The 13,263-nt window shown below is 58.4% G+C and overlaps 3 protein-coding genes across 3 annotated transcripts; 1 reads left to right on the top strand and 2 right to left on the bottom strand.

The window, feature by feature from the left end:
• Positions 1-2,409: 2,409 nt before the first annotated feature.
• BKCO1_290001 (iq calmodulin-binding motif domain protein) lies at positions 2,410-5,379 on the top strand (the record flags this gene model as incomplete). Its single annotated transcript, XM_020273754.1, has 1 exon — positions 2,410-5,379. The coding sequence occupies one exon, from the start codon at positions 2,410-2,412 to the stop codon at positions 5,377-5,379; it is 2,970 nt and encodes a 989-aa protein (XP_020129796.1).
• A 2,395-nt stretch (positions 5,380-7,774) lies between these two features.
• Positions 7,775-8,890, bottom strand: BKCO1_290002 (aldo keto reductase; the record flags this gene model as incomplete). Its single annotated transcript, XM_020273776.1, has 2 exons — positions 7,775-8,640; positions 8,725-8,890. 2 exons carry the CDS (start codon positions 8,888-8,890, stop codon positions 7,775-7,777), a joined length of 1,032 nt encoding a protein of 343 aa, XP_020129798.1.
• Positions 8,891-10,216: 1,326 nt separating this feature from the next.
• Positions 10,217-13,012, bottom strand: BKCO1_290003 (mfs general substrate transporter; the record flags this gene model as incomplete). Its single annotated transcript, XM_020273787.1, has 2 exons — positions 10,217-12,607; positions 12,716-13,012. 2 exons carry the CDS (start codon positions 13,010-13,012, stop codon positions 10,217-10,219), a joined length of 2,688 nt encoding a protein of 895 aa, XP_020129797.1.
• Positions 13,013-13,263: the final 251 nt, after the last annotated feature.

The following is a 13,263-nucleotide window of genomic DNA, read 5'->3' on the forward strand; positions in this document are numbered from 1 at the left end:
TCCCCCCTCCCCCAATCCAACCGGAATGTGCCGGTCGCCTCTTTTCTTCTCGCTCCGTCCGTCTCCGGGCAGAAAGCGGTAAGTGGTTCCATTGCCCGTCGGGGTCGGGGAGTTTATGTCAAGCAACAAAGCAAAAAAAAACAAAACCCAGGTGATAAAAGCAAATCGATATAGATCGCGAAACCGAAAGGCGACAAGGGTTGCTCGTCTTGCCGACCGTGGCTTTTTTCTGAGGTGGGTAGAGATCATCGCCGTGGTGTGTGTGTGTGTGTCATTTCTGCTCTCAACAGACTTTTGTTGCTGGCTGGTTGCTGCAAGGCACGTACGTCGGACACGAATGCGTGGGGTTTCCTCCTCTCCACTGCCCACCTCCCCTGTCCGTGTTTCGGATCTCGCCCTCCAACTCCGGGGAGTGGGGGGAGAGGGCGTGTATTGTAGGGCTGTTTACAATGGGACCATGGCACACGTTGCGAAGCGAGCACGCATGGGGTTTTTGCTGCATACGGCCGACTCCACAGGGCGCTTCGTGACGGGGTTGCTGTATGACGGGAAGACAGGCAACGTAGTGTACATACTACGTGGTGTTGAGCTTCGTGTCGAGTGGCCGCTTTGGAGAGTACCCGCTTCTTGACGCTTGTGGCTTTCTCCCTTTTTTTAATTTTAATTTTTTTCGTAGATGCGGATTGTATAGTATGTACATGGTGAATTCGGCCTGAGCATACGAAGTACCGAACGCTGGGGTGCAGGTTTTGCCCCACTACGTTATTTCAAGGAAAGGAACTCCACTTATTAAGGTGCTCGTCTTCATGCTTGTGTGACCTTTCGTCTCGTATCTGTGAGGGCAAATTTGACGACGGCTGGCATGAGGTGGAGTTTCTATATGGTGGCAAAACCCGCAACAGATTTCACAACCACAACGCCCTTGCAGTAGTGTTTGCGACATCCATTGAGGGCTGTAGCTCGGCAATGCATGTAACAGCTAGCGCGGAAATCGCGGGTGGTGTTCAAGCAGTGGATAGCGGAGGTTGAGTTGAGGTTGCGATAAGTTGAAATCGGTCCATGTTACTGTCTTTGGCAGTCGACAGACGCCTTTATGTACGGGAAGACAGAAGTAGCGGTAGCTTTTGCACGCAACGTCCTTCTGCAGATTGTGTGATAAGCTTTCTGGCGAGATCTCAGAACAATTGGTTGGTCCCTGCGGTTTTTACAAGGATCCCTATCTCCTCCATCTTCGGCTTCCTGATTCACGACAGCTGGTGATATTGAGTTATAGAGCACGTGGCAGCGCGAGCATTGGCCATTCGGACTGGATGCCGTGTCCGCTTTCGGGAAACGCGATCGTGGTTCAACGTCCTGTCAGATGCCCTACGCAGGGTCCAGGCTCCCATGGTTGGTGTGACCGACGGTCACGTTAGTAGGCACTCTGATCGCAGAGCAGACAGCCAGACAGCCGACCAAGCTGCTAGCATGGTAGTAGGAGCAACGCTCGAGACAACGCATCCCAGGTAGCGGCACTCTCCATCATCGGCGGTGGAATCGACGTAGGCGGCACGTGCCTTGAGTGTGAGCACATGAGGTCGTCTGCGAGAGGCGGGCTTCATTGGTCCAAGTGGCATCCTGACCAGAGCGCTGCTGGTGAACAGTGCATTCTTCTCTGTGCCGGACGATGCCCAAGGCAGGCGCTGACAAATGAGAGGGATCTGCCGCAAGCTGTGGAAAAAAAAAAGAAAAAAAAACTAGCTGCGAGGTAAAAGGAGAAGAAGGGAAGAGAAGACAATGGACGCCGGCGTGGTTGAAAGGGGCGGACAGGTCAAATGAAGGGAACACGGGCAGGTGCGAAAGCGAATGCGTGGCCGGCGCGGGTGAGGCAGGCAGCTGGGAATTCGTCCGGCCGCCACCGTGCCATGCCTGGCAGGATTTCAGGCCAACTTGAAGCATTCCGGGCCCGCCTAGCGCAGGCGGCGATGGAGCGCACTTTGCCCGTCTTTTGATCCAGAGCATCGCCGGATATATCGAAGCAACCACGCATCACGCGCCGCCCGTTGGCTAAGCCCGTTGACGCCGGCGTAGCGCGCAGTAGCGATCGCTTACCAACCTTGGCCTCGTTCCCGCCCCTCCTGCCCGGCCAGCCAAGCCCGGCACCCAAGCGCGAGCCTGTCTGACGCAACGCCCGCTGCGCCGTCAGCCTGCAGTGCCTGCTCTGCCTGCTCATCTGCGATCTTCCATTGAGGCCTCGAGGCTCTCGACTGTCGTTCCCGCTTTATTGCTACGACAGCCCTGCCGTCTTTGTCCTCTGCACCGGGCGGTCCTCGCACTCCCAGCGCCGGCGAGCCTGCAGCCAGCGCCCAAACCCCGTCCACCGCACCGCTCACCTCCGCTCACCTCCTCGCCGCCCACACCACCCGCACCATGCAGCACGCCGACGAGGCCCAGGACAGCCTGCCCGAGCTGCAGTCGCCCACCACTCCCGTCGACTGCTGCTTCGACGACGACGACACCATGGCCGTGTCCGACGACGACGACGACACCACGCACGACCAGGACCGCGTCCACCCGCCGCCGCCGCGTATCGCCGCCCGCTTCTACCGCCCGCCCAACCCCCGCCGCAAGTCGTCCGCCCAGTCGTCGCGCCGCAACTCCATCTCGTCGACCCACTCGCACCAGAGCGGCCTGTCCGCCGCCTACCGCTCGCAGGTGTGCCAGAGCACCCATGTCGCCCAGCACCTGCGCCGCGCCTCCATACTCGAGAGCCGCAAGGCCCGCCTCGCCGACCGCGCCGCCCACGCCGAGCAGGTCCGCCTGCGCGCCGCCCTGGCCAAGTCGTCGCCCCGCGCCTCCAACAGCGAGGAGAAGGCCCTGGCCGCCCAGCACGCCCGCGAGAAGCACCTGGCCCAGGTCGCCGCCGCCTGCGCCGAGGAGGTGCGCCGCGCCAAGAAGGTGGCCGAGGACATGAAGGAGCGCAAGGCCCAAGAGGAGGCGCGGTACCGCGCCGAGATGCAGGAGAAGCTGGCCGAGGCCGAGCGTCGCCGCCAGGAGTACAAGCGCAACCAGCAGCGCCGCCCGCGCACCGCGAGCGTGCCCTCGTCCGAGCCCAAAAAGCCCTCGCCCGACGCCATCGAGGCGCCGCTGGACGACGAAACCGCCGTCCGCCGCATCCAGAGAGCTTGGCGCACGAGGCGCAGGCGCCGCATGGTGGAGTCGTTCTTGGAGCTTGGACTGTCGATCGACAAGGTGCACGATACGAGCTTTGAGGACATCAGCGCCCAGATTGCGGAAGAAAGGGTTATTTCGGCCACCGCAAACCTGCTCAACCTGTTTGGCTTGCAGGGCTCGGCGGAGGACTTGATTGGCACCGACCCCTCTGCCATCCGCACATTCTTGAGCGCCTACTTGATACTGGGGCACCCCGCCGCCGTCCTCAGCAGCAAGGATGGCGACCTGGAGCAGGACTTGATCAAGAAGGCGACTGATCTGATCATCTCCTTCGAATCGACCTTGTCCAAGCTCTGTTCCTCGAATCGATACACGCCTCCACCGACGCAATTGGAGACGGTCGTTCTCGCTCACAGTGCTTTCGTCACGGCCTTCTCCAATTGGAAGGCGCAAGATTCCCACACGCTCGTTGAGATGATGGTCGCTTCTTTCGTGAATCTGGACGCCATCTGGCAGAGCGTCAAGGATGACACGCGCGGCGAGGTTGCCAACGACTACCGCCAAGGCATCCGTGACAATCAGGTGATTTTGCTCAGCAAGATCCGCAAGCTGGCAGGGCCCGAGAGGGCAAATCAGCTGATCAAGAAGGCGATCAACGAAAGTAGACGAGCGAAGGCTAAGGAGCGGCGCCGTCGTCCAGTCGGAGACGTGCGGCCCAGAGCTGCCGAGAGCGACTCCGCATCCGAAACGTCCGAGAATAGCAGCGATGCGTCAGCTTCCGCGTCTGCTGACAGAACCTCGAGGGGGCGTGATTTGTTACAAGAGGACGCAAGCATCGCTTCGCAACGCGACATTGATATTGAGGGGGCGCAAGCCGATGCGCTGGCGAAGCTCTTCTCGCCGATGCCGTCGAACCGAGTCCTGGTGCACGAGCTTGCCATTGACAAGGGATTCAGAATCGACGAGGCTCAGCCCTCAGAAGTCAGAGATGCCCTGAATCGCGAGATTTGCGAGAGCATGAAGCGCGGCTTTGAGCGCGGCGAGGGCGCACCCTGGACGACTGCCATGGCAGACAACATCAGAGGCAAGCTTCTGAGATTGTTGAAGCCGGGTAACTCCATGTACAAGCTCATCTCCGAGTCGTTGGATCCCGATTTCATCCACCAGCAGGCCACTCAGGGCGTGTTCTCCTACGATAGGTTCTTCTCGTTCATGGCATCCATCCTGCCCAAGCTTTGCGCGCCTTTCAGAGACGTGCAGGTCAAGGCCCTCGCTGAGGAGTTGGACGAGTCTGGGGATCTCGACCAGATGGTTGGCAAGCTGTTCAAGCTTCTCCACGTCATCGATTTGCTCGCCCTTGATTACCAAAACTACTTGCTCCACACCTTGGCGCCGACCCTCATCAAGGAGGCCCCGGGCTACGAGCAGCGCGCGTTCGCTCAGGACCTAGAGAACAGCGTCATCACACTGCAGAAGACCAAGCGTTGGTTTAGCAGCGCCAGCGTCAACTGCCTCACGGAAGCCGATCGCCGCGATCCCATCTACGGGCCTCCCACCGCCCAGAAGATATACGCCCGCGGTCTCGTCGACCTGGCCATCGCGCCTCCCCCGCTCCAGGACTCGGAAGTGCCCGAGACGCTGGCCCTCGACCAGGCACGCCTCGCCCGCATACGGCAAGACGCCGTCAAGGTCACCACCGTCGGCGCCATCCTCCTGACCGCCAAGAACCTGCTCCGCCGCGACGTCCGCTCGCAGTGGAAGCCCGAGGCGCAGCGGCTGTGGGCCCTCTTGAAGGAGGGCTATGTCAGGGAAGACGGCTCCATGCCGGCCAAGATCCTCTGCGTGCTCGAGTCGTCGCACGCCATGCCGCCCAACACGCGCGCCCAGCTGTCCAACACCATCACCCGCCTCCTTTCGCAGGCGGCCGCCGGCCGTCTCGCCGACCCCGTCATGAAGGTGCTGTTCCAGCGCCTGAAGACGCACATCTTGACCCGCATCAGCGCCAGCACGAGCGGCGAGCGGGTGCGCGCGGCCACGGGGGCGAGCGAGGGGCTGGCCACGAGCGGCTTGCCGGAGTTTGTGGGACAGGTGGGCGATGTCGTGGAGCAGCTGACCAAGATCAGCGAGGTCGATCGGAAGGCGCATGGGGTCTGGTATGAGCAGATTGCCGCGGAAGTCGAGAGGATGGGCAGCGAGGAAGAACCGGTGATGGCTACGCCGAATTAGATCGTACGATATCCTTCTGTTTCTTTCTTTTTTTTTTTTTGCAAGAGGAGCGCCGATAGACAAGATTGACTGACTTGGAGGAGGAGACGGGGCATGGCGTGGCATGATATCGTTCCGTTCTTTATTTTTCTTTTTTTGTTTCTGCTTTTCCTTGCGGTTTGGATTGGGCATAGGGGTTTCCTCCTTTCTCTTTTCCTTCGGATTGTCCACCGTGGCATTGGCACACGCACGGAGGTTTTTCCATTTCCATTTGGTTTGCCGGGGTTTCTTCTTGTCTTTTTTTCTGCTCTTGCTTTGTCGGAAATCACGGGGGAAACAGGAGCGTTTGATTGACAGGGGGGGTGGGGTATACATGGCTTTGGAAAGGCGTTCTTTTCGGGGATATATACCATCTTTTCCGGTTTTTTTCGTTTTTTTCGTCGACGGTTGCCAAAACTCTCTCTCTCTCTCTCTCTCTCTCTCTCCCTTTTATTTGGGAGTTGGGCAATCATATCCGTGCCGTTCGTCGTTCGGCGGCGCGCCTTTCTGTGTTACTTTTATTTTTATTTCTTCTCCCTCTCTCTTCGTTTAATGGCTACGCTGCGCTCATGCGCTGTCGCTGTCGCTTAACTAGGGAAGGAAGGGAACTTCCTCTTATGCTGCGATCAGTAGTACTGCATTAGGCGTTAGGTCTCGTAACGGTCATGCTTTCCGTGTCGTTTTCTCCTCTCTCTCTTCCTCCGTGTGGTTTGGTATTCAAAGTTGGTACCTTACATTTTGGTTTCCCCTTTTCCGCCTTCGGCAGATTGGTTTTCGAGATACGTAAAAGAGGGACGAACGTATACATACGCGTAGACTGAGAAGAAGATATGGCGGGCGGCTAATGCTATGATGTTGCTGAACTGTTTCGTGTCATGTGCGCACTTACTTGGGCTTTTTTGGGGCGTGAGGACGAAGACGTGTTGTTGTTGTTCCTCCCCATTCTGGGGGGATTCCCACACGTATGCATCTCTCTCGGCGTATTATGTCACAGACTCTTTTGCGAGGCGGTAGTAGTCGATCAAGGACCGATCGTCGTGACGAATAGGTTCGTTTTCCAAAAAGCAAAGCGGAAGTGAAAAAAATTCAAGTTTGTTTTCTTTCTTTCTCTCAATCAATCAATCGAGCAGGCAAAAAAACCAAGCCTTACCGCACCGCTTGCAAGACAAGACCAGAGTTTCGGAAAGTAAAAACGCAGAAGTGAAAAGACGAAGAAATGGAGACAGAGAGGTTCCCGACGATGATGACGACCAGTACCCCTCCTCAACCCCAACTCATGGGAAAGCGCCTCAACGGCGTCACGCAACTGGGAGCACGTTCGGAGTCGTCGCGAGGCGCAACGAAGACCAGAATTTTGTTTTTGTTGCGGGCGGCGCGGGGGTGTTCGGCAGGATGATGTAGAGAGCGTTGGGGATGGGTGATGGTGGTGGTGGTGGCCGTGGCAGTACTAGTGGCAGGAAAGAGCATCGGCAGTGGTAGGCTGGTCTTTGGTGATCGGAGGGGCGGAGGGCGGCGCGCGACGGACTGCTAGGCGCGCTCTTTGCAGCCATGCTGCTACTGCTGCTGGGGCTGCACTGGCGGTTTTTTCCCCCTCTCCTGCTACCCCGCGTCCTTCTGCTTCTACTTCTCCTTCTTCTCCTTCTCCCGCTGCTGAGGCAACCCCTCGGATCAGTAGAGAGGGACCGCTTGGCTTTTTTTTTTTTTTTTAATTGGTGCTTCTCCTCGTCACCGTTCTTTTCCTCCTTGGTGGCGGCTGGCGGCTGACCAGCAGCAATAGGAACAGCGGCCGAACCGGCCGGTGGGTGTCCCTCGCCCTTTTTGTAGGGAACGGCGAAGTAGCGCTCACCGTTGTATGTCAAGTCACCCTGTTGAGACGTCATCGGAGTTTTGTGTAAGGTGTGGAAGGGAGGAGGGGTCGAGTGTGAACTTACGGTTTTGGTAAAGACACGGCCCTTGGGGATGGTGTATGGGAGTGCTGACATGGTTGCGGCCGAGTTGAGGGCGGTGGTGTTGGCATTGACAGCGAAGGGCTGCTTGGCTCTTTGTGAGGTAGAGAAGAGCACTCGGTTGAAGTCGGACGTTTCGGAGAAGAGGAATAATAGAGGCTAGCCAGAAAGTGTGGCAGAAGACATAGGCACGACATGGTGAATGTCATGTCCCTGGTTCCGCAGTGGGCCCCAAGTGTCAACAGTGACAGCAACAGAGAATTTGTTTAACCGCTAGTACGTACTACGGTGTTGAAGTGGATTGTGTGGAAAGTGAGAAGAAGAAGAAGCAAAGCGAAGCCACCGATCCCACTCCCCTCCTCCACACAGCAAGAGAGAGAAAGAGAAAAAAAAAAAAAGCCCCACCCTCCCCCCACAGCTCAAGCCACGCTTCAACCCTCCAACGGCGGCGTATCCGCAAAGCACGCCTTCATAAAGACCTCGGGATACCGCTCACCCGCCACCTCCGCCCCCTCACTCGCCTCCCTCACCACCCTATCCTCCTCATCCGTCAACTCCACCTCCAACGCTCCCAAATTCTCCACCAACCCCTCCACCCTCGTCGTCCCGGGAATGGGCACCACATCCACCCCCTGCCTCAACAGCCACGCCAGCGTCAACTGCGCGCTCGTCACCCCCTTCCCCCTCGCAATCCCCTCAATCCTCCGCACCAACTCCAAATTCTTCACGAAATTCCCCCCCTGAAACCGCGGCAACACGCTCCTGAAGTCTCCCTCCCCCGCAAAATCCTCCGGCGACTTGATCGCGCCCGACAGCATCCCCCTCCCGAGCGGGCTGTACGCCACGACCGCCACCCCCAACTCCCGACACGCCCGCAGCAGCCCCACGCGCTCCGCCTCCGCATCCAGCGCAAACGGGCTGTACTCGACCTGCACCGCCGCCACCTTCGCGACCGCGCACGCGCGCCGCAGGCTCGCCGCGGAGCACTCGCTGAGCCCGATGTGCCGGATCTTGCCGGCGGCCTGCAGCTCGGCCATGGCGCGGACGGTGAGCTCGATGGGCGTGGCGGCGTCGAGGCGGTGGCAGTAGTAGAGGTCGACGGAGGGGAGGCCGAGCCGGCCGAGGGAGCGCTCGAGCGCGGCTTTGCAGTAGGCCGGGGACGAGTCGATGGAGCGCGCGCCCGTGGCGGCGTCGAGGCGGTTGCCGAATTTGGTGGCGAGGAAGATGGTGGGCCGGCGGGTGGGGTGCGCCGCGAACCATCGGCCTAGCAGGTCTTCGTTGTCGCCGTACATGTCGGCTTTTTTGGTGTTTGGCGGGTGGGGTTAGCGGTGGGAGGGGAGGGGAGGGGAGGGGGAAGGGGACTGGACTGGACTGGACATACCGGTGTCCCAGTTTCGCTCTCCCAGCTCGTAGGCTTTGTCCAGGAAGGCCATCCTCTCGGCGTCGGGCTTGGGCGGGCCGTACGCCATGCTCAGTCCCATCAGGCCCAGGCCAAGCGCGGTGACCTGCGGGCCGTCCTTGCCAAGCTGGCGCGTGGGGAGAGACATTGTCCTGTGTCGTGGGTGTCTGGAATCGATTGGCTTCAACTGCTGAATTCGTCGTTAGGAGACCTTCAGTACGATTTGGCCGGTGTACAAAGGTGTCGGATGTGGTTGAAAGAAGCTCGTGGGTACTACATGCAAATCCAAAAAACCGACGGGATCGTCATCTTGATATACTTGCTCCCCCACCTCCCCGGGCTCCGGATCTTCGTGGCAGCCGCGCGAAATGCGGCGGAAGAGAAAAAGAAAGACGTGCGTGTTCTCACGCAACCAACCCACCTTACCCCGCCGTTGGAGAGGCAGTAGCGCGCGGAGATAGAGGGGTCTAGCGGACTAACTCCGTCTTCCCCGCCAGCCAAGAGCATCCAATGGAAAGACAGACTACCTACCTCTCACTTGAGATTCTACCTCCATCATCAACACCCCTCAGAGCTTGACTTGTCGTATCCCTACACGTTACGGGAACACGACACTGCAGATACCCGAACTTTGTACTCAAGTGACATTTATGCAATTGCTTTGCTCTGCCGTTCCTGCCTCCGCGGCGACGGGGGACCTTTGGTCCAACCTGTCTTGCTGCCGCCGCCCGCCGGAGCGGATGAAAACGCATATGTAAGTAGCTGTATCTATATACACACATGACCCGGCTTTTTGTTTTCTTTCCAGCTCCTTTCTCATCGTCTCTCTCAATCCTCGCGCCAGCCAGGCAGCGAGCCGAATATAACCCATATACCGGGTTTGTTTCTCTATACATTAAAAACAAAACACCAAGAGCGATAGATGGCCGGAGCAAGACAAAAAAGGAAGAAGATTACAAAAAAATAAGCGGTTGAAGAAGAAAATTTTCAAAAGACCACCGGGGATATCATCTTTCTGCAAAAATTTCAATCGCAAAACAAAGAGACAAAAAAGGTAGGGTCCATGCATGACTTTTGAGACCAATGTCGGATGGAGAGAGAAACAAAACAACCTCCCGCACCTTGACTTTTTTCATGAAAGATTGCAGGTTCAAATCGTGCCAAGGAGATCCCGCTGCGCGACCCATGCCATGGAGCTGTACAGAATAATGATATCATCCCGATGATTTGAGCTTCGGGTGGTAATAAAGAGGATGACGAGAAAAAAAAAAGGCAACAAACCTCCCGTGGAAAAAAAAAAACGCCAGTCAATGCAGTTACTTATGTACCGCGATCTATACGCATCTTCTGAAGGCGAGATGCATGTACGGGGTGAGGCGGTCGACAACGGTTTGACATGACTCTCAAAAAATGGGTCGAAAGGGTCGACGACAATGCCCTTGGAGTGGTCGCCCGGGCGTCTGTGTCGACTTTCTCACGACTCCAAGCTCGGCCAGCTTCTCCTCTCTTTCTGTTGCACCGACGGCGCTTCTTCCTTCCCACTCATCCTGCGCGTAACCTTCGCGATGCTCCCCCTCATCACCCTCGCCGCGCTCCACGGCGTGCCGAGCCTGGGCGTCCCCAACCGCGGCGTGCGCAGCCTCGTCGACCGCGGCGTCCCCGGCGCGCCCGACGTCGGGCTCAACGGCGGATCCAGCTCCGCCGCGCGCGCCTCGTCGATGGGATCGACCTGCGCGGTGACCTTGGGGACGAGGTTGCAGTACAGCGGCATGAGGGCGCCGCAGGCGGCCGCGGCGATCGGCACGACGAAGCCGTAATATCCGTACTGCCCGGCCTCGGCCTCGGCGGCCCCGTTCTCGACGGCGAAGTTGATGGGCGGGAAGATGGCGCCGCCCGCGATGCTGGCCGCGAGGAGGGCGCTCGCTTCCTTGGTGTGCCGGCCCATGCCCCGCAGCGTCTGCGCGAACAGGAGCGAGAAGATCGGCCCCTCGAAGAAGTAGACGAAGACGATGCTGACGGCCGCCGTGTTCCCCGTCTCGCGGAAACACGCGCCGCTGAATGCTAGCACGCCGGCGTAGCAGACCGTGAGGACGTAGCGGGGCTTGATCCAGATGGTTGCCAGGGCCGCGAGGAAACGTGAGACGGCGAAGGCGGTGTGCGAGTAGGCGAGGTGGTCGGTTGTGTCGATGTATGGCGCGACCTCTCCCATGTACGTGACAAAACTCGTAGAGATGGATTCCTGGAGGCCGACGTAGAAGAACACCGAAAGGACGCCCATTGCCAGGGTGATCCAGATGACACGAACATTGAAGAGGAGCGCATGGTTTGCGTCGTCGCCACGTTCCGCGCTGTCTTCGAGTTCTATGTCGGTAACCTCTGGGATGGGGACCCAATAGTATGCTACAGCGAGCATTACTACAAAGAGCGCGATGCCGAGATAGGTCCATTGCACGTCGATGAGTGAGTCGGCGTCAATCTTGAAAAGCACTTTCTTGGCCAGGAGTGGGGATAAGATGGTGCCAATCGCCTGCACTCCCTGAGAGATGTTGAGTCGTGTTTCGGCGTGTTTGGCAGGCCCGCAGAGCACAGTGAACGGGTTCGCTGCGATTTCCAGCGTGGACAAGCCAAGACCTACGATGAAGTTCGAGATGAGGAAGGCCGGGTAAGAGGTCAAGACGGCCGAGGGCCAGAACACCAGTGTACCGCAAGCATAGATACACAGACCGGACATGAAACACGCCTTGAATCCGTATTTCTTCAGCACTATGCGTCCGTAGGTGAGTGGCCCGACAAAGTAGCCAGCGAAATAGAGGCTGTGGATGCTGATGGTCTGGCCGCGGGACATGCCCGCTATAGCTTGAAACTGTGCGTTCAAGACATCCAAGAGACCGTATGCAAAACCCCATAGGAAAAACAGGATGGTGACCATTGTCACGGGAAAAACCGACTCAGCGTTGGTCAACTGGACCAAGCTCTTCTTCCTCTTCAGGTAAACGAAATCAAAGAAAGTGGGAGTGCGTGGGCGCGTGTGCCTTGTCGTGTTCGTCAAGGCAGTCGGCGTCCTCTCACATTCCGGCAATTCCCTCATGTCCGGGGTGGTCAGGAAATCCAGCATTCCCATGGGCTCCTCGGGTCCGGTGGATGCAGTTGCGGGTGGGATGGCTGGAGATTGATCAGTAGCAGATGGGATCCTCTGTGCATTGATCATTTCGTTGTCTGTATAAGTGTCCCGAAGGTGGGTGACGGAATGAACAGTCTCTCCGGCATCGCGAATGAATCTCGGAAGGAAGCGTGAGACGAGAGGTTTCAAGGCAGGCACGCATCCGCAGCAGATGCCAACATTGACCTCGATGCTGCTCCACAAGAAGGACAGCGAGGCGTACCAGGAGAAGTCGCTTTGTTCATAGTTCCTCGAGTCATCACTCTTGATGTGGTTTTGAATGTCTCGTAGACGCGTGGTAGCAGCCGACTGGAGGTAGACGATGCGGACGACATCGACGACAGCCACAAAAACACCAAAGCCAAAGGTGATGACGAGAATGGTCTTCTGCTTTTTCGGGAGCCGCATCGATGTCAGAATGGGCATAGGCAAGAACAGGGTAGCGAGATCGGTGATGATGTTCAGCGGCGCCGATGACAGGTAAAGGGTGACGATATCGGTGCAAGTGGCACCGGGTGGCACGGGGTTCACGAATGCGGCGCTAATCGGCCGGCACTGGACGATGTTGAGTACGGTGAGGGCGGCACCGCCCACATTGACGACCAAAAGGTCGGCGATGACGCCCCACCGGAAGGCACGGTGGCTCTTGGACAGGGTGAGGTAAAAGACCAAGATTGACGTTTTGGTGGCCATCAGGCAAGGGTTCTGCCGCGCGATCAGCTACAGTCGGCAGAAGTCGGGGCGCAGAGGCGAGCGCAGCGCCCGGGTTGGGCATTGGACGACCAGAGAGAGGCGGGAATCAGGGGAACGTACGTAAAGAACGGTGAAGACATATTCCAGTCTCCTGAGGGGCGGGTCCTGGGAATTGGGGATGTCGGCCTCGTGCATGCCCAGGCCATACTTGACGCCGTAGCAGATGGAAAAGGACAGGCCGAAGGCGAGCAACCAGGCCAAGGCCATGAAGTAGTCGTCCCAGCCGATCTTCTTGACAATGCCAATGCGCGAGGTCAAGCGGAAGCCGACGAAGACGGTGGAGCACACAATCATGGCAATGGACACGGTGAGGACGATGGGGCCGCGGGACTCGAAAGGGCCATCGCTGGTCGACATGCTGCTTGCTCAACCATTGTCCCAGGAGGGGAGCAGATGGAGGGTGGACTGGAGGTTGAGCAGGCGGGGGAGCAGGACGCGCGTGGACGAGGCCCTGCACGGCGCTCGAGGGGCGCGGGCCTTTTCTTTCTTCTTTTCCCTTTGCGGACAGTCGGCGGCGCAGCGCTAGCTCCCTCGCTGGTGCGGAGGCGGGGATGGCGGCCGGGCAGCTGGGTGTCGTGGGTGTCGAGGGTCGCCGGGGCGCGGGCTCA

The sequence above is a fragment of the Diplodia corticola genome, assembly GCF_001883845.1.
Source record: "Diplodia corticola strain CBS 112549 chromosome Unknown scaffold29, whole genome shotgun sequence".
NCBI lineage: Eukaryota > Fungi > Ascomycota > Dothideomycetes > Botryosphaeriales > Botryosphaeriaceae > Diplodia > Diplodia corticola.